Source organism: Hypomesus nipponensis, chromosome 26 (genome assembly GCF_054491055.1).
Source record: "Hypomesus nipponensis isolate SF chromosome 26, ASM5449105v1, whole genome shotgun sequence".
Classification (NCBI taxonomy): domain Eukaryota; kingdom Metazoa; phylum Chordata; class Actinopteri; order Osmeriformes; family Osmeridae; genus Hypomesus; species Hypomesus nipponensis.
In genome coordinates, this window is record NC_140386.1 from 7,319,279 (window position 1) to 7,339,668 (window position 20,390).

A 20,390-nucleotide genomic window follows, 5' to 3' on the forward strand; every position below is an offset into this window, starting at 1 on the left:
GCATGGCGAAGGCTCTTCTCAATGCTTGAGAAGAGACAGGGGTCTGAAGGCAGGCATTATGGGATGGCAGAGGAGCGAGGGGGGTCAGACCAATGCGGGAGAATGTTGAAGCAAAACACAACCTGTCCATACTATACTGAGAATCCTATGCAAATACTTCCCATTCAAGAGGATACAGGATACTTTGGAAATACATGTATAACAAATTCACCAGGCAAGAGAGACATGGAGTTGGTATTGATGACAAGGGTGAAAGACATATGAATAGACACTTTAACCTTTAGACAAGTTCCTTGACCGAACCCCCTTCCTGTTATTATTGGGTCAACAAAGTCACAGGAAGTCCTTTGGATTAGAGGGAACATGAAACTGCAGTAGAAAGCTTTGCCGTGCGCCTGGTGTGTTGCCCAGTGGCCCCCCTTTGTGTCCTGGGACTGTTGGGGTTAACTTCTCTGTGCTTGGAGGCTAGCCTGGGGTCAGGGCTTAAAAAAGGGGGGTGGGGGGGGGGGAGCAGGCAGCAGTAGCATTCTTTGTGTGTGTGCGTGCGTATGTATGTGTGCCTGTGTGTGTGTCTGTGTGCCTGTGCCTGTGTGTGTCTGTGTGCCTGTGCCTGTGTGTGTCTGTGTGCCTGTGTGTGTGTGCTACACCGCAGCCCACTCTCTGCTCTTTGACTCCAATTGCCTTATAAGGTAGTGAGTGTCATGGCAACCGGAGGGCTTGAATAGCAGTGTCAAATCCCTGAGCACACACACACACACGCTCTCTCTCTCTCTCTCTCTCTCTCTCTCTCTCTCTCTCTCTCTCTCTCTCTCTCTCTCTCTCTCTCTCTCTCTCTCTCTCTCTCTCTCTCTCTCTCTCTCTCTCTCTCTCTCTCTCTCTCTCCTACTTACTGGTCTAAAGGAGGGAGGGACAGAGGGAGGGAGAGGCAGAGAGAAGAGAAGGAGAGCAGGAGAGGCTCTCTCAAGGCTTCTCTGCACAACAGCGCCAAGATCGTCCGCGACCGTGTTTTTTTTTCCCCCCTCATCTGGTTTGACTAATTTATTCCTCCGGAGGCCAGAAGGAGGGCCCAGAGAATGACCAAGCAGCAGAAGAAGAAGGCAGGGACCCAGCCTATCTTACGGGGAAGCACAGAGGCTTAGGCCTCAGGTCGTTACTGCTGGATGGACAAGCACTGACAAAACAAGGGAGGGTAAGAGAAGGGAAGACGTACAAGGAAGCATGCTGAGAGGAGGTTCCACATGTGTTTAAAAGCCGAGGAATCTTTTTGTTTTTTCCTTTTTTTTCAATTTCTAGTTTTTTTTCCCGTGTGTGTTTCTTTCTCGGGGGGTGGCATTTGAATGCCTGAAGCACTAGGTTAGAAGGGGTCAGAGGAAGAAGAAGAAGGGGTCAGAGGAGGAAGAAGAAGCGAGCGTGTTGTTTCGCAACAAACTGCGGCGCGAGAGGAGTTGGCTGAACTTTGATCCCAACGAGGCAGGAGGGGGGGCCAAGAGGAGCACTGTGTTTTTTTATCTAGGCAAGCCCAGACTCAGTCAGCCTGTTGCCTGGATCAGCCTGTCTGCAGCATGTTGTTTGGGAACATCTAAGATGTAAGCTTTTTATTTTCTTTGAACATTAGTCTGGTTTGAGTTTCGTCAGCAGACTGAAAATTTCAAGGGTGGCTGAAAAGCAACATTCCGTTTCCAAGGTTCTCCAAATATTTTGAGCCCTGTGGCACATCAGACACTTCTGAAGCTGAAATGACCTCCTTAGAGATCATCCAGTTTTTTTTTCAAAGGTGAAGTGAGATAGGCCCAACTGGTGCTGTCAGATTGATAGATAACGCTTTCAACACGCAGCCAAGACTGGTCGGACTAGTTCACTAAGTGGAGAGGTTGGTCTGACGTTAAAGTAGGGCAGTCTCTCTACCTGCTCCTCCAGAGAGAAAGTAGCGCTGCACGAGGAGTGATGAGGTATTTCTCTTCTTCTTGAGAGAGGCTCTGTTTCGCCCTTCAGACTGCTTGTGATTTGTGAGTCTTCCTTCCAGAAGAGGAGTGAGAGAAAGAGAGAGAGAGAAAGAGCGAGGGAGAAAGGTATAGAGAGAGAGAAAGGGAGAGAGAGGTAGCTAGCAGAGCAAGAGAGTTTGTGTAATGCATTATTTCCTGTGAAAGGGCATGCTGCACCCTTTTCTCCTGCCTGAACTCTGAACCACTCGTTGTGTTAGAAGTTTTGTGAAGCCGCGGGAGGAGTCATTGACTGGAGGTCAGAGGGAAAACGAAGGAGTGAATGGGAAGAAAGGAGAAGAAGAAGAAAAGATAAAGAACAACGTCACGGTTGGAGAGAAAAAAAGCAGATAACTTTCGTCGGGTCATTTGAACAAGACAGGAGGCGAGAGAGAGGTCAGACGAAGGAATCAGATATCTCACTTTTCCGTTCTTCCGGACGGTTGCTTTAACAGAAGCCATACCCCAACCTTTTTGTTTTCATCCGCGTTTGGAAAACGTTTTTTTTTAAGCTCCAACCTTTTCCAGTGGGGGAATAAAACGCCAGGAGCCGGAAGGCTGCGGCTGTGTTAGTGTTGGCCGTGTGGCTCAGATATGGCCATGGTGAGTGGGGGATGGGGGAACCCCAACGGGGACACAAACGGGCTTGGGGACAAGGCTTACCTCCAGGGGGACGAGGAGGAGAGCTCCCCGCGGGCCGGCAGCAGCGACGTGGAGGTGGGGGACGAGGACAAGGTGTGCGTGGTGGACTGTGTGGTGTGCGGAGACAAGTCCAGTGGGAAGCATTACGGGGTGTTTACCTGCGAGGGCTGCAAGAGCTTCTTCAAGAGAAGCATCAGGCGTAACCTCAACTACTCCTGCAGGTGAGCGCCATGCTGGAAGAGGGGTGTGTGTGTTGTGTTTGTGTGTGTGTGGGGGGGGGGCACACGAGTGCTTCGAACCTCATGGGTGTGTGGGTGATCTCCTTCCACCTAACATATTTAAGTTTTAAAACTTTTTCTTTCAGGATGTGCATTCAGGATTTGTCATTTGAAACTCGTTATTTTTTACCAATCACTGTAAAGAAAATAATCCAAATCTACTTTTAATGATCCTATGTATGTATTCACAATGTCGTGTTGAACGTGTGTCCTTAATTGGCATGACAGCAGCTAGCATGCCTAAAAACCACAACAGAACCTGTTCAACACTTGTGTCATCGTCCAACAGATAAATATAAATCCAATCATTCCACTCCTCCCTCAAACCTCTCACACGCTCACACGACCAGAATGAAAAGCCTCAAGGTCACCTATGTAAAGATGTTCTCCCGTGTAGAAGGTCAACATTCTTGCGATGCTACAGCTCGCTGCCATTTTTCCGCTCACCTCCGTGTGTTTAAGGGGCCGTGACATCCCTGTGTTAGCTTTCCACAGCCTACGCTGTCCGCCCAGTTGTTTTAGCCCTCAGCTCAACCACGACGGTGGCCATGAGGGGGGGCCTCTCAGAAGCGTCAGTCAATCTGCCCTCTGGAAGGCATCAAGAGTGCGTTTGTAGATGATTGACAAAGGTCAGCCATTTCGATGGCTTTTCAAACAAGTCCCACTCACATAGTTCTGTTATCGTAAGGGTTGCGTGGCGTCGCTGGGTTTCCGTGTTTACCGTAGTAAAGGGGTGTACACTCTGGTTTTTATGGAATTGTTTGTGTTTTTGTGAAAAGTCCCAAAATAACTCAATCGACCTCTGGGGTTTGTGTTATGTCCTGCGCTCTGTCTAAAGGTAGTTATTTCCTCTTCTTCAGGTCGAATCGGGAATGCCAGATCGACCAGCATCACCGGAACCAGTGTCAATACTGCCGGCTGAAGAAATGTTTCCGAGTAGGCATGCGTAAAGAAGGTAACTCACCTATCCCTCCCTAGGGTTAGGGTTAGGGTTAGGGTTAGGGTTGGGGTTGGGGTTGGGGTTGGGGTTAGGGTTGTCCCTAGGGGCCTCCACTCATATTTACATCAAATAAGCAGGACCCAGAGTCCAGCCAGGCCACATGTTTTAAGTCACAACAAAACGAGACAACCGCAAATAATGAAAGCACTACTATCAACAGGGCTAATAATAACAACGTACGATTAGCTAAATATTGACACTGTAAACCCAGATGTGTTTGTCTGTCGAGATCCCTGACACAGTGGAACCTTCCGGTAAACACGTTCCAGCTGCGGCTGTTTAGTCGCAAGCTTCCGTGGATTCTTTACAAGCGGTAAACACAAACCTTTCCATAACTTCACAAAAAGTACTACAAGACTGATACTTCATCTGTCTTGAGCTTCGCGGGAGACCCTATCTCCACCCACCAGCACAGTCCAAACTGCCCTACGTCCTTCCGGACTGAAGGGCACTGTGCCATAGGCATCTACCCATACCAAAGCTGCATGCCCGACACGACAGACATTACGCGTGTATCCTGCACAGAGCTGGCACTAGAGCAGTTCTTTCTATATTCAGCCAGGTTATTAATGCATCTGTCTGACCACTCTGACGCGGGGTAAACTGTTTCCACATTACCTGGAAACGCCTGCATTACCTTCACTGCTCCGTTAAGTAGGGCCTTTTGGCCTCTGTACGTCCGACACGCTCTCTTTCTACTGAGCATGCTTGGCAGGAGTACAACATGCTACCAGGGCAGCAGTGGACTGTCACCCGATCCAGGCCCCAATCTACAGCACATCTTCTTAGTGAGCCTCCCGGTCTTATGCAAAAGCCAAACCCCTCGGATCTCATGTGTCAGTAGTAGCTTATTTAGGTTGGCGAGGGCGTCGACTCAGGCGTGTTTATGCCAAAAGGCCCACGTCGCTGCCAAGCGGCACACTTTACAAGAAGGTCTAACACAGGCGTCTTCCTCACCCTCTCTCTTCGCCGCTTCTCCTCTCTCCTTCCTCTCCTTTCCCTCACCCCCTTCAGCAGTCCAGCGCGGACGCATCCCTCCATCTCACTCCGGTATCAGTCCCACGTCCCTGGCCGGGGGGGTCGGGGGCGGCGGTGCGGGCCACGGCGGCGGCGGCGTGGGCGGAGACTACTTCAACGGCCAGCCCGTGTCGGAGCTCATCTCCCAGCTGCTTCGCGCCGAGCCCTACCCCAGCAGCCGCTACGGCCAGCCGTTCAGCCAGCCGCAACAGCAGATGCAGGGCGCCGGCGGGGCCTCGGTCATGGGCATCGACAACATCTGCGAGCTGGCCGCCCGCCTGCTCTTCAGCACCATCGAGTGGGCCAGGAACATCCCGTACTTCCCAGAGCTGCCCGTGTCGGAGCAGGTGGCTCTGCTGCGGCTGAGCTGGAGCGAGCTGTTCATCCTGAACGCCGCCCAGTCCGCCCTGCCGCTGCACATGGCACCTCTCCTGGCCGCCGCCGGCTTTCACTCCTCGCCCATGTCGGCGGAGAGGGTGGTGTCCTTCATGGACCAGGTGAGGGTGTTCCAGGACCAGGTGGACAAGCTGACCAGGCTGCAGGTGGACTCTGCCGAGTACAGCTGCCTCAAAGCCATAGCCCTCTTCTCACCAGGTGAGCGGTTGAACGTTGACGGAGTCGGACTTCTAGGTCTCTGCTAGGGGAACTGAACGGGAGGGAACTGGCTTTTGGCGAAAGCACATCGACACAACAGGAAATCTCTAACACTGTCATGTCTGTCTGTCGTCCCCCCAGATGCGTGTGGTCTGACCGACCCTTCCCATGTGGAGAGCCTGCAGGAGAAGGCCCAGGTGGCTCTGACGGAGTACGAGAGGATGCAGTACCCAGGCCAGCCCCAGCGCTTCGGCCGCCTGCTGCTGCGCCTGCCTGCCCTGCGCGCCGTGCCGGCTAGCCTCATCTCCCAGCTGTTCTTCATGCGCCTGGTGGGCAAGACCCCCATCGAGACGCTCATCCGAGACATGCAGCTGTCCGGGAGCTCCATCAGCTGGCCCTACGCGCCCGGACAGTGAGCTGGCCCTGTCGCCCCCCTTTCCCCCCAGGACCTGGGCCCCCTCATCCCTCCCCCCCCCCAGGACCTGGCCCCCCCCCCGTCCCCCAGGACTGGGCCCCCCCTCGCCCTCACGGGCCAGGCTGACGTGATGAGAGATCCAACAGAGATGTTGTCGTGTGCACCCCAGTATTCCGGTGGACCCAGCTGTGTCGCATCCCCGCTGGCACCCCACACAGGATTCTCCCCAAGAATAGCACTAAACGATTCCTACAGGTTCCCTACGTGTGCAGCACTTCCTGTTTCTATGTCTCCATGTGACTCTATCTCGGTCTGATCCTCGATCATCTCACTCTGGCTGCAACCCAGTCCCAGAAACAAAGACTAACTCTGGGCCTTGTGCCTCTACTACCTCCACCCCTACAACCACCACCCTGAACCCTCCACCCCTACAACCCCCTCATCCTGACCCCTCCACCTCTATAACCCTCCACCCTACAACCACCACCCTGACACCTCCACCCCTACAACCACCACCCTGACACCTCCACCCCTACAACCCCCTCATCCTGACCCCTCCACCTCTATAACCCTCCACCCTACAACCTCCACCCTGAACCCTCCATCCTTATGATCCCCCACCTTGACCCCTGTTGAGTCCAGGCTCTGTGTGACCCCCTGCTCTGTCAATCTGTTGTCACACCCCCAGCGTGACGACACAACTCAGTTCTTTTTGGGTGTTGTTCGCTAACTGTAGCCTACACAATAGTTTTTCTCTCTGTATTGGTTATGTCTGACTCCTTTTTGTTTATGGTGTTGTTGGCTCCTTCGTGAACAGTGCTCCAAGTAGATTGTCGATGTTTGGGTTGTGTGATGATAGCGGAATGTTAGCGACGTGAAGCGGTAAAACACAATAATACAGGCGACGCCGGAGCAGAGCAGAGGTGAATGTATGAAAACTTAAGTACATCCTGGTCTCAGGGTGTCTGCCCTATCTTACACTATTACCTCAAGTTTTATATCAGAGACAAAGATTGTATAGTGAACTATTCATGTAAGCGGATCGCAGAGCGTGTGTTGTTAAACTGAGATCTCAGAGACGACTGCGATAGTTGACTAAAACAAAGGGATCAACGCATCGAACGGCCAGTCTGTAAGTAATCCTCCGACATCTCCACTGAGCCCATGTAAGTAGCATCTGGGAGTGCAGCCGTATTGATTACCAAGGCTCTCCTCCAAACACAGCACCTACAGTGTGTGGTGAGATCCAGGTTAATAGACTATAGCTGGTTTTCAACCAGGCTGTGGATATGTGTACGACGGCCGTCGATACGATGATTTCACAGTGTATTTAAAGGTACTTAGCCCTTTAAGGTGTAGCCTACAGGGCGTGCGACACGTGTGGCACTATGGTATATATGTTTTATATGACGTGCAAACTTTGAGCAATGTTGCCATGGACTGCTGAGTAATGTGACAAATGCATGTCCTGCCAAATAACCGAGGCTACTTGAAAAGGAGGAGTTGAAACCGTTTTGGTATTTCGACTAGAATAGAAAACCAATGATGGAAAATGTAAATATTCTGGAAAACTTAAGTCTTCAAATCCAAATACGTTAGTACAAACACATATATACATTCTGAAATCAAAGAGTTAAGATTCAACTAGTGACTTGATTGTGTCATTTTACATAAAATCTATGTTTCTACTACTATGTCAAACTGAAATGTAAGAAATTTGATATTGCAGACCATGGTTATTTTTGCATTGCTGGAAATAAAAGCATTCATACTCAGACTGGGGTTGTTTTGAAATAACTGTTGAAACTTTTGACACGTGAACACATGATTCAAATAACTTTAAACCAGTAAGGTCTCCATGAAGAATGACTACATACTGGCGTATTTTATTCTTCATAAACTGGAAACGTCCCCCAACTTGCTTTGTGTAAATGCACATTTGCTCATTTAGAAAAAACTTCTGCCCAAAACGACTTATGAAATTGAGTGACCAGAGTGTTAATATGAGTCTATACTGTAGAATCAACGGGAACAAAACATATAGCCTAAGTAAAATGTCACCAAAGTGGGGAACAGTGGCTTTTCCTACAGATCGTTCAGCCAGCAGGGGAGTAGGTGGAGGCCGAAGCCCTGAAGCACAGGCAGATATGGCCCATGTAGTTTTACAACCCAGGCAGTGTTAGTACAACAGGGGACATCATGTTTTTTGTATGGTGTGGAACAATGAGAATCTCCAGCGCTCTCTACTGGACAAACTCGTGAACTGCAAGCTGTTAAGCATCGGTTTGGTACTGAAAGGACTAAATCCGTATCATTCTGTTTTAAAGAGAATTAAAGAAGTTTATTTATTTATTGGGAAATCAATCCATTTTAGAAATACCTTTTTTTTTTTTTTTACAAATATGTTCAGTTATAAAACAATAAAAATGAAAGGAAAAGGTAAATGAATACAAAAATAAATGACTCGAGCGGGGTAAAGTTTGCACAAAGAAGATTTCTTCTTCTAAATGTGATATTTTCTGACTCAAAGCATTACATTGCATAGGAAGTGTATTAAAATAGCTATTACAATGTTATATAATCTAATAAAATTAACACATAATCAACCACAGTGAATCATTTAACAAAATTAGCTCTTTTGAAAATTACAAAATATAAATGCATATTGAAGTGTTTCCCAAATTGTAGAAAATAAATTTAAAAAAAGACGTGAGACATTGTTTCTTAGAACTGCACTGTCAAGTGAAGTTGAGCATAGCAGCAGTGCGTTGTGAATGACCGCAAAAACAACCCACACAGGTGATATGACTGGCAATGTTCAATAAAATAAAATAAAAAGACAAATTAAACTGCTGTTCTGGTGAATTCGGAAGAGATGCATTGGATGTGACATTTTAATCATGTATACTCATTGTCAGTAAATCACAATGTACACCTTTTTTTGTTGTTGCCAGTAACCATAAGCCTGCATCAGCTTGGTCATGTTAGAATAATCTGGTCTGCAAACACTCAGATGCGAATACCAAAGTATAAAACACAAAGCATAGGTTTGTTCTTCCGTTCTCTCCTTTTGGTTGATCTCATCCACGGAAACCAGTAGATGGGTTTACAGACAGAACTGGAACAAACTACACAAACAGTAGATGGCATTGGTACAAAATCCAATCTTTAAAGAGCACAAGTTTTTTTTTTTTTTTTAATTTAATTGGGATACACGTCACGTTATGCATGTTTTACAATTTCAGTAGCAATCCTTCGGCGGAGTGATTCAGACGTGTTGCGGTTGTGTTTTGTTTGTGGGCGTTGCCGTGGGCGATACCCAGAGAGAGCACAGTAATCACACTTAACTTCTCTCAGGTTTACAACCACCCTTATCTCAGTAGACAGAACAAAGTCAACGCACCAATCTACAGCAAACAGCATCCAACCAAGCCTTCGTCCACAAGTCATAGCAAAGCGAAGGTCGAATGAAAAGCTCTTTCCCAACCCACTCCAGACTCCCCCAGCTAGCACAGTCCAGGGTGGGAGTCAGTCTCCCCTGGCAACCTGTAGGTGTATCGCTGGTTCAACAGTGCTTCACGCAAGACAGAGTCCAAGCATTTCCTGGAGGAGCTAAAGCATTCATGGTCAGTGTAGTCATTATGGAATGGGATATACAGTGGTTCTATATACAAAATGCAAAGGGGAAAAACTACACAAAAAAAAAAAAAGCATTTCCGTTGCTCCGTATCGTGTGTGTGTGTGTGCATGTTTGCGTGCAAACGTGTGTATGTGTATGTCTGTGTACGTACATGCGCGTGTGAATGCATGTGTGTGAGAGTGTGTGTGTGTGTGTGTGTGTACATGTGTGTGAGAGTGTATTTTTCTGCAGCTTGCTGGCAGCTTTGGTCTCAGTGTTGACGTGGGTTTTTTTATGTTCTTTCCCGTCATCTCGGCATGCAGGTCGTGTTCAGGAGTGTTGAATTGTCATGAGAACTGAGGCGTTCAGAACCTGGTGTGAGGAGCGGGGCCACGTCAGGGCCCTCGCTACTGGCCCTTATCGTAGTCCTTCACCATGCGCTTGATGTGGAAGAGTTTGTGTCTCAGCTGACGACACTCCACCTTCTTCGACCGGTATTCGGACGTCTGAGGAGAAGCAGAGACACGCCGAATGAGTAAACGAACGCACCCCGGGTGTACGCAGATAACAGGGATGACAGACAGGGGGCGCTGTGTACAGGACGAGTGATTCTGTGCGACTTGAACTCGGGTCCGTCCTCTCACCCGCTTCACGTCCTTCAGACGGTTGTACTCCTCTGCCACGCCCTGAGGGGAGACGGGAGACATTGGGTATCTAACGCAGCGTCAGGAGACCACACACACACACACGTGTATACACAAACACACGCGCACACACAGCCTGCTTCTTAAACCCGGAGGTCGCGCACTCTCCCGGACCCTCTTGTCGAGGGGAGGGGCAAAAGGGGGAATGGGGCATTTGCGTTGCCGTGACAACCAGCGCTGGTCAAAAGTTTAACTTTTTTTTCAACTGAGCGCTCTGAACAGAACAGTCTGCTCTGCCAGACAAAAAAAGGCTCCTAATTGACATTAAGTGGAAAAGGGGGGTTGTTGTTCAAGTAACGCTTAGTGTGACAATGGCCTAAATCAGAATTGGGTTTAAGGGTGTGTGTATCAAGTTTCAAGTTTATCGGCCACTTGGTCAAGTACAAACCCAGAAATTCTTAGTTCTGCTACTCTCAGCTGTCCCACCGGTCTAACCTAAACCTTCATTTCAATCATTAGGATTAGGGTCATCATTAGGATTAGGGTTATAAAAAAAATCCTAATCCAGTATGAGCTGTTCTGGGTGTCGGGCATCTGACCTGGTATTTGGAGGAGCCCTCGTCCAGCGAGTCCAGCTGTCTGCTCAGTTTGTTCATCTGGTCGTTGATGTCGTCCATCTCTGCACACAGCTGCTTGTACTCCCTTAGGTCGGCGTCAAACTCCCTCTTATAGTCATGACGCTGAGCGTCTGAGGTGATCTCGGGGTAGTTGCTGGGGCGAGGGAGAGGGAGGGAGATAAAGCGAGTGAGAGAGAGAGAGAGAGAGAGAGAGAGAGAGAGAGAGAGAGAGAGAGAGAGAGAGAGAGAGAGAGAGAGAGAGAGTGAGAGACAGAGAAGAGGAGGAAGCAAGAGAGAGAGGGGTGGACAGAAATGAAAGAGAGGGAGAGTATGACTCTTGCAACCAACAGGTGGAGGCCACAAGTGCTCTGGTCCAACCAGGGGGTCCAGACTGCTTGTGTCCCCTGAGTCCAGTCTGGGACCCTGGGCAGCAGAAGCCTGATTCTTCAGCTCTGACTAACCACTGACCTCCACCACTCAAACCTTTGGCCCAATTCTCTCATTATTTGAAATTACAAACCCATGTGGAATGCCATGCCAGAGGAGATTAGTTACTCTGCTGAACTGAACACAGCCAGGAGAGACCACTACCTGTGTGTGTGTGTGTGTACACAAGGGTATGTGTGTGATATGTGACTACGCCTACCAGTGTTCAACCCTGTATGCAGACCTTCCATGCGGGCATATGAAAGTGGGCGTGAATGTGTGTGTGTAACTGTGTACAGTCCATCAGCAAGAGTAGGAAGGAGGGTGCGGCTGTGATTGTGTGCTGTGTGATTGTGTGCTGTGTGATTGTGTGCTGTGTGTGTGTGTGTGTGTGTAGCCCTCACCTCTCCAGATGGCCTGCGTCCAGCTCGTTGCCCGTGTCTCCTCCCGTGGTGTACTCCGTCTCGTACTGCGACTCGTCCAACTCCGGGTTACGACGGCGTCTCTTCCCCCGGTTGGCGGAGGGCTTGCGGACCCCGGCTGCCTCCTCTGAGGGACTGGAGCTCACCCCTCCACCACGGGAGGGCTGGTCTGATGGCCGGCTGGACCGATCCGAGTACCTGCGACACGTTCCCAAAACGGAAATATCCGACGGTCATTTATCTGTCTGAGTGATGACAAATCAAGATGATGATACGCGGGGGATTTGAACCTGGGATTTCTTGATCGGTAGTCTAATACCCCACGACTGAGCTAAACTCATCCATGTTATGTAAAAGCGTGAATTACCAACACACATATACATTTTATGGATTTTATGGTTATCTCAAGGTAGGGAACCAGCTACTCCATATCAAGTTATCTTTATGATCATGCGTCGAGTTAGAACATCCCTATTTTGCTCCTGACCTACATGCCATCAAGCACATCATAAAGTAAACACACAGAAAGATGTTCCCGAAACCAGAAACCAGCAAGGGTCCGTGAGGGACACGTAGGCTTGTCCTCAGCATACAGCACAGGAAACAAGTTCAATTTAGTGAGTTTACAGGGATTTTGTGCTGTCTCTTGGGATTGGCCGAGGCATTACAGCAGCATATTACACCACATACCAGATGACATAAGTGAGGGAGCTTTGGGAGGCTTGAGGTTTCTCTACTGTAGGAAAAACACCCTCGCGTACTGTTAAGCACAATTTTAGAAAGGACAAAAGTCCAGACTTTCACTGATGGAATCTCTACGAAAGAACAGTTGCCGTCGGCTGAATTTGTAGAACTTTGTAAACAGAACAACTTCCTCGAAGTAATCAGTGTTCCGCTGTTTACTCACACATTGTTGTTGTACGTTTCCCCAATTAGAACGCTGCTTTCTGGCTTGGCCGGGTAAGAGATGATGCTATTGGCTGAGGTGTTTAGTGCCCCGCCACTCTTCTCTGACAACACGACTGTAGGGGCATCACGGGTACTGTTGTTATCCTCCACCTGGTTCACCTAAACCAATCAAAAAACAGAACTTCATCAGCAAATGACAACAGTCTAAACTAAGGATGTGTGGCTTTTGTGCCCATGTTCAAAATCTGAGTGACTTATAATAATAATAATAATGTGCTCGTTTCACAGATTTAGTTTCCTTTACAGTTGGGTTTCTCCACTTGTCCTTGGCACAATTAGTTTACTTGGAGAAGAGAATGTTCTTGTTGGTTGTGTTGCAGAGGCAACTGTTCCCTGATTAGCAGGAATGTTTTTATTGAAACATTTAGTTGCTGAGTTTGGCTAAGTAGTGAGCCATTTATCTCGACTAGAATACTTCTAGTCTGGCTTGGTTCGTCAGTTTTAAGGGGATAACATGCAAATTGCCTCTGCTTTCATTAACGTATTCCTAAACGAAAATCTCGACTCTAAACTGTATTTAGCCATTTTGAATCTTGGAGACGTGATCACAGAAGAAATATGCAGAGGATTTAAGTAGTTAACGTCATCGTCAAAATATTTTCACGGCGGCTTCATAACCCTAAGCACAACAGCAACTCTTTCCTCTTAAACACTTCCTCTTTTTGTTCGAAAAGAGTCTTGTGTCTCCTGAACACCTGCAGCCGACTGGCTCTTCAGTCCTCGTCACAAACGGAAGTGCTCCCTGGGCTTATAAACAAAGGAAGGATCATCTGCGGAGCGAACTCTTTTCCGTGTGACTGGGGGAGTGTGAAGGGCACTCTGGACAATAGAGGCCCCCGGGCCAGGGGTCAATGTGACTCTCAGAGCTGCTCTGGCCAATCAGGTATCAGTACCCACGGACCAAAGCCATGTGCTTGACACATTAACACGGTGAAAGTGTGGTCCGTTTCATGACTCCTACTGGAGCATCTTAAACTACGATGCCGTGAAGCAGAATCCACATGGCCTGCAGAAACGAAAGTGTTTTAAGCGGGGGGAAACATCCTAAGCTCTCCAGTTGTTCAGCAGGTAGGTTAGACTAGGTGAGGCTAGGTGAGGCGACCGGGCTTGATCGGTCTTTCAAAGATGGTTGAAAGGAGAAGTCCTCTGGATCTCTCCATCGGAGCGGTCGAAGGAGTCAACCAGAGGGTGTGGCGTTTTTTCTTCTGCAGCTGCTGGAGAGGCCGCCTTTGAAGAGCGCAAGTCATCCAGGAATTCCAACAATGCCCTCTCCGCATGGTGCACGGTGGCCGCAGGGCCGCCAGGAGGCTGAGTAAGCAAGGATGGAATGTCTGAGGCCTTAGACCTGGGGTAGGGAGGTGGCTACAGAGGGAGGAGAGGTGGAGGGATGGGGGACAGAGAGAGGAGGGGGTCGGGGAGGGAGGAGAGGTGGAGGGATGGGGGGACAGACAGAGGAGGGGGTCGGGGAGGGAGGTCAAACGGAAGGCGGATTTGGAGGAAGGAGAAGTCAGGGGACTCAGGGAGATCAGCAGGTTCTTGTGGTGTAGGTAAACTTGGAGGCTGGGGTTTTGGCTCATGGGAGAGGAAACTGCTTGTGCTACACGGTGCTTGGAGGTTATATTGAGCATCACTAATTGACAGATTCATTGCAGGGGTTTTAGAGAATGATGAAGTGAAACAAATGCCATTAGCTGAACACAATCCCTTCTGACAGGTTGCCTGAAAGCCTGAATCTGAAATAACCAACAATGCCGTTGCAGAGCAGAGATTCACTATACTTTTTCAAAACACCCATAACCATATTTGAGATAGTAGGTCAACGTCAGGAAATGTGTCCCTCTAAACAAGAACAAAAACTGTACAGTACATTTATTACAGTCGGTCCTTTCAAACCAACTACAACTGATGTTGCCTAGGAGGAAATTCTACTCTCTAAACATACAAGCAGCAGCCATCCATCTGTCCATGAGCAGATGTCCCCCCCCCCCTCCCCCCGCTCTTGTGGAACGTGTGACATCATCCAGTGTTAAACAATGCAGCGTCTCCCCGACTGAATGCAGCCAGTGTGTGAGGTCATCAGAGAGAGACGGGGCACCAGGCAGCCGTGTCATTAAAGGCTGCTGTTAACATGAGTCACTGCGGGGCTAAGGCTGCTCTTACCCAGCCTCCAGTCCTCCCAACACCTCTGGCTTGGGCACTCCAGTTGGTACTGACAACCCGCTCGGCAAACAACAAATGTGTCAAACACGCCATGACTCTCCTCTGTGGTATCCCACACACAGGCCCACCACAGCCAGGCTTGGGTCCTGCCATCCATTCTCTGGGTTCCCCCCCCCCCCCCCCCCGCTAGACACAGCGCCTACAAGTTCACTTTATTTCCCTAGTTCACTCAATACACATGCACTTCCTTAATCCTTACAAATGGTTAGCTAGAGTGATTCCCTATGTCAATAAATAAACAATGCAAAGAGTCGTCGAAAACGCTGAGCAACGGATCAATAATTCACCTTCAAACCTTTCTGACCCAAGCCAAGCCCTTAGGACGTTGTTTACGTCTAACTATAGCAGCCTGGGTGCTCTGGCGCGGTTAATGATCACCCAGAGTGAAACTAGGTAGACCCAGAACAAACAGCTACTATCAGCCCTACCATGTGACCACAGGGAACACTGGAGTGGTCACACGATATACACAATAAAAGTCAAGCCAAGAGTCCTTAACAGTTTTCTGAGAAGGTTAACAAGAGCAGAAAAGGGCTTCCGTGAGGCGTGTAGCCTAAAACCTGATAACAGAACCGAGTTTATGAGAGTTGACAGATTATTAACCAATGTAATAGGAAAATGTATCATTATTAGCACCTGCTACTTTACAACATTAAGGTAATTTAGTCCTGTAACACACACATACACATTTCCTCGTTTCCTCCATGAAATTTCACAGTACATTGTGTTTTCCATAATAACTCTGACCTCCCCTGTAATAAAAATGAATTGTCATGAATGTTGACACCCCTGGTGGACTGTGACCTCACGTAAATGAGGTCACATGACTGAAGTGAGGGAAAACATCCACCAAGACTCTGAAGTCTTTCTTGAAATCAGCCGTGTGCTTTAGATCGCCACATTTAATCACAACGTTGCGTAATCCCTACTCCCTAACCCGACCGAGAAGCCCTGATAAGAAGGCTCTCCGTGAGATGAATCATGAGGCCTCCACACCTTGATAAAGACGTGTTAAAATACACGAACAAAAGTCGGGTCTGGTCAAGACCAGCGCCGGTCAAGACTTTTCTGATGAAGTAGATCTTGAGCCTCAGTCTAAATCTCTCAATCAGTTTGACTGAGCCGCAGAAGCCTGCGGTTTCGTAACTACGACCGAACCACAGCCGCGATGATATTCAGTCATAACCACTCCCTCTCATGTGATAACATTCACATTAGGTTGAGTCATTAAGCAGACGCTCTTATCCAGAGCGACGTACAGTAAGTACAGGGACATTCCCCCCGAGGCAAGTAGGGTGAAGTGCCCTTGCCAGAGGACACAACGTCATTTTGCACGGCCGGGAATTGAACCGGCAACCTTCTGATTACTAGCCCGCTTCCCTAACCGCTCAGCCACCTGACTCCCTGATCACCCCGTCTCACCCAGTCCTCCACGTCGGGGCCCTCAGGAGCCAGTCCTCCAGTCAGGGGCTCGTCCCAGTAGATGTTGGGCTTTCCGTAGCGCCAGATCTTGCTGCGTGTTTTTTGTGCGAAGAAAGCAGCGACCACCAAGGCGATCACCACCAGGAATCCACACACCATGGCCACGCCCTGGAGAGACAATGTCAACATGTTAACATATTACATACACACACGGTTCTACACACACACACACACACACACAGAGTTCTTCACGCAAACACTCTTACTGTTTGTCTGTTGGTGGAACATCACGTATTGTTATGTAGTTTCATAGTAGTCATTGTAACCTTACTTTAAATCGTTGCCACATACTAACTCTTCATTTAAACTACCAGACGACATCATTTTCTTTTCTTTAATCCAAAATGACGCTTCAAACTTGATGTTGGTTGGGCAGGCCCACCCCTCTCACCTCTTGTGGGTCCACAAAGCAGTAGTGGTACAGGTACTGGTTGTACATGGGAAAGCCTCCGACCCCTCCCATGTTGGAGTAGCCTGCCCCATACAGGTTCTGACACATCATCAACATGGGGTTGTACATCATGCTGGAGGAGCTCTGGGCCATAGGGTTCACCCCGACGATGTACACGATGCTGATGATGCCTTCGAGGAAGGCCATGATGCAGCTGGCCACCAGGATGGCCAGGTAGAACTTCCTGCAGCGGAACACGGCCGTCTTGGAGAAACTGGCGATGAAGAAGCCCAGCGCCAGCACAAAGTTTATGGCCGCCATGGCGATCATGCTGGTCTTAGCCGAGTAGGGTGTCGGGTAGGAGCTGTATTGGCTGCCGTAGCCCCCGTATCCACCTCCGTATCCTCCTCCGTACCCTGATCCATAGCTGCTGCCATAGTTACTGCCATAGCCCCCATACCCCCCCAACCCTGACCCATATGAACCCATGCCCATTTGGTACCCCTGCATGTCCCACATCAGAGTGGAGGCCACGCAGGCGAATATAGCCACGCAGAGCACCACCACCACGCCCATCATGGCTTTGACAATGCCGGGCGGGGAGATCCACTTGTAGAAGTGCTGGGGCTTCTCCTCCATGTAGTAGGATCCTGGAGGGGGTGGGTAGGGGTCGAAGTCACTCTTGGGGGAGGTGAAGCTAACTGGCGGGCCGTAGCCATTGGAGGGGGCGGTGTAGGGAGGGCTGTACACCGGAGGGCTGTCGTAACGCTGTTTCTCGAACATACTGGCACGTATGCGGGAGCCTGGGGAACACAACAAGCAGATACTGTCAGATAGACCTCCAAGAAGTACTGGAAGATACAATATCTGGCCAAGTTTCGGACAACACCAAGACGTTTACGTTGATTAACTCAGCTGCGGGTCGTTAGGGAGAGCAGGGCTTGGCTCTCTCCAGGAAAACGGTTTGATGGATTTGTGGGAATGTGTGCCGTGCTGTTGTTCAAACAGATCTGAGATTTGCTTAGTGCTTGCGCATTCACTTGCTTCTCTGCTGAAGGTGCCCTACTTGAACTGAGGTAGTGAGTGCACAGACCTCACGAGCAATTACGCCCAAAACAAGTCAGACATAGTCATTTCCAACATTACACGCTGTAGCACTCCAGAAGCCTGACCTCAGCTCAGAGTTCTGTGAACCAGGCAAGGCAGAAACAGCGTGGAGACGTTGGTACCAGGAATCAAGATTTGCGCCGACAGCACAAAGCCATCGTTCTTCCAGTCAAACCCAGGCTGTGGGAGTCTCCCCTCAATCCCTCATATTGTCCGGCGGACTTTGAACATTTCACATCCCGCCCTCGGCCTGCCAAGTTTTGTTTTTGTTTTGTTTCAAATCATTCACAGATACGCTACTCTTGCAGGGTAAACATGCCAAACAATGACCATTCTTCTGCTACTCTCTACGCACACACACACACACAGTAGGGGGTGGGGGGCATGGGGGGCCAGGAAGGGCGGCAATGTGTGTGTGGGGGGGGGGGGTGAGGGGAATTGGTCGTTTTGAACAAATACCAGACATAATTGCAGATGATTCCTAAAGAAGTTTCAGAATGATGTGCTTGAGACAAAAAATAACAAATAACAAATAATAATCTCGCTTCTGAAGTGAAGGCCATCTCAGTTTGGGACATCTGCAGAGTGCCCATTGTTCCACTCAGTAACAGAACGTAACAGAACGTCCTGTGAACGTTTTGGATAACAGCACAGCAGCGCGGAGCGACAGGAGGAGACGGCTACATGAGGAACTGTGAAGAAGCACTCCCTGGCCCTCTAAACGGGACTCTCCTAACAAAGGCAAGACTGTCCATCCTGGAGACCTGGCAGGCAGGCAGGGAGGCAGGCAGGGCGGGCCCAGCCCCCGGCTCTGCAGCCATTACTCTGGTCTTTACGACCCTGTCTGGCACAGCTACTGTAGGGGACTCGCCTCGGGGGCCCCTCATTTCAGTCACCTTCCCTCCATCCTCCACTCTCGCCCTCCCTTCTTTCTCCCACTGTGCCACCCTCCTTTTCTTCTTTATACTCAACTTCTTGGCTTTGTTTTTGGAGTAGGCTAGGTGGGCCGGTGGGAGGGGGGGGGAGGGGCTATGGGAGATTTGAAGCTGCTAGTCGCTGGGACGGCGTTGCCATGGTAATAGGTGAGCACATAAAAAATAAAAAGAGAGGCGCAGTCTAGAGACGATCCAACAAGAGGCTCTTCTGTGTGGTTCCCGAGTGGATGGAGTGGGAGCAAGGGGAGGAGGGAGGGGAGGGAAGGGGAGGGAGGGGAGGGAGGCGAGAGGATCAGGTGTCTTCTCTGGGGGGGGGGGGAAGGGCGGGGCCACAATCCTCTGTTGAGGATCATCAATCGCATGCTCACTGGCCCCTGTCCTCCTTAGAGAACAATACCCCCCCCCCCCCCCTCACCCCCGATCCACACACACACACATCTCAGTGTGGGACACCTGGAGTGTGCACCTGTCACGCTCTCTCCACGGGTCTACAAATACACCGTACTACGACAGCAGGACACACCCCAGACCACCACATTAGCTACCATACTGAAGCACTAGCTTCGCGTGCACACCTGTAGACACCGTGGAGGAAAAGAATCTGCTCCATTTTGGGTATAACAATGGGACAGGAACATGGGGTTTATCTCCGACAAAGCCTGAAGACTTTCCATATACTGAGATGCTGTCGAGCATGTTCAATTAACGTCTTGTGGTTGATTTTTTTTCTTCTTTCTAAGCCCCATTCACATGCTTCACGTCACAAATAATTAACTCCATGCCTTCCATAGGCTGTAACTGATACCAAGCATAATTAGGCCTATAGTTTCATCACCATTATTGCGCTCAAAGGTAGCCTACGCCAGTTTCATATGATGGTAAAATTGCACTACAAATTAGAAAAGTCTGTGTGTTCCTATGAATTAAATCAAAATGTTTAGTCTTATAACGGAAAGTATTCACTGAGTAGGCCTGTACATTTATCTTTTCTTTGTCCGTTTCTTTGCTATGCAATACGCTTGGAAAACCAATCACATGCTTAAAAAGAAAGCATTTGAAAATAATATTCCAGTTATAAACGAGCTTATTCCTAATGTCAGAATACTGTGTTTGTATTCAATCTCACTTTCTACTCCTTCTGATGGAAGTTAATTTCACTTACCTGAAGTTGATATAAAAAAGAAGCACTCGACCAATCTCTTCGGTCTGAAATCGAACCCGAATTCGCTTCGTTTTCGGTTTGTCAAGTTGCAACAATTCTTCCTCGAGTCTGAACCAAGTCTAGTTTGATGTAATCTTCGTGGGCTACCTATTATTAGTCAGAAATGTCTCTCGCTACACTGAATCCTCCCGACTCCTGTACGCAGATACAACGGTCCTATAAGACCTCTGAACAAGTGCTTCGTGCACGACGCTTGCCCAAGAAGGGACGTCGGATAGCGGAGTCCAGCCCTATGTAGTAAGGTGCACTAGCCGATACAACGGTGAAAGACTGTATGGTCAGTTCTACAGACACGCAATTCCTCCCCTTTAAAAAAAAGATAAGGACGTTGAAACAGGTAGGTTAGAGAAAAGTATTCATGCAAACTCCCGAGTCCAAAAAAACTATATTTTGGCTTACAGTGCCATCGTC

The 20,390-nt window shown here is 49.1% G+C and overlaps 2 protein-coding genes across 3 annotated transcripts; one reads left to right on the forward strand and one right to left on the reverse strand.

Moving 5' to 3' along the window:
- Positions 1–930: 930 nt before the first annotated feature.
- On the forward strand, positions 931–5,997 carry nr2f6b (nuclear receptor subfamily 2, group F, member 6b). 2 transcript variants are annotated; one of them, XM_084692934.1, is made up of 4 exons: positions 931–2,842; positions 3,760–3,854; positions 4,914–5,510; positions 5,652–5,997. In XM_084692934.1, the coding sequence occupies exons 1-4, from the start codon at positions 2,574–2,576 to the stop codon at positions 5,924–5,926; spliced, it is 1,236 nt and encodes a 411-aa protein (XP_084549060.1). In that variant the 5' UTR covers positions 931–2,573; the 3' UTR covers positions 5,927–5,997. The 2 variants fall into 2 exon arrangements, with proteins under 2 accessions (XP_084549060.1, XP_084549061.1); XM_084692935.1 differs by having other exon boundaries at positions 4,917–5,510.
- Positions 5,998–8,245: 2,248 nt separating this feature from the next.
- Positions 8,246–20,267, reverse strand: LOC146221248 (occludin-like). Its single transcript, XM_084692973.1, has 8 exons — positions 19,920–20,267; positions 16,716–17,518; positions 16,265–16,432; positions 12,561–12,721; positions 11,636–11,851; positions 10,788–10,959; positions 10,189–10,230; positions 8,246–10,050 (listed from the first exon to the last, which is right to left on the reverse strand). Exons 2-8 carry the CDS (start codon positions 17,496–17,498, stop codon positions 9,952–9,954), a joined length of 1,641 nt encoding a protein of 546 aa, XP_084549099.1. The 5' UTR covers positions 17,499–17,518; positions 19,920–20,267; the 3' UTR covers positions 8,246–9,951.
- Between the last annotated feature and the right edge of the window lie 123 nt (positions 20,268–20,390).

Bases quoted from the DNA above. Each gene is read 5' to 3' on its own strand.
- nr2f6b (XM_084692934.1), top strand. From the start codon at position 2,574: ATGGCCATGGTGAGTGGGGGATGGGGGAACCCCAACGGGGACACAAAC. The intron at 3,855-4,913 runs GTAACTCACCTA...CACCCCCTTCAG, and splicing joins AGTAGGCATGCGTAAAGAAG to CAGTCCAGCGCGGACGCATC. The intron at 5,511-5,651 runs GTGAGCGGTTGA...TCGTCCCCCCAG, and splicing joins CATAGCCCTCTTCTCACCAG to ATGCGTGTGGTCTGACCGAC.
- LOC146221248 (XM_084692973.1), bottom strand. From the start codon at position 17,498: ATGTTCGAGAAACAGCGTTACGACAGCCCTCCGGTGTACAGCCCTCCC. The intron at 12,722-16,264 runs GTGAGACGGGGT...TGATTGGTTTAG, and splicing joins GCCCCGACGTGGAGGACTGG to GTGAACCAGGTGGAGGATAA. The intron at 10,960-11,635 runs GTGAGGGCTACA...CCCTCGCCCCAG, and splicing joins GACGCAGGCCATCTGGAGAG to CAACTACCCCGAGATCACCT.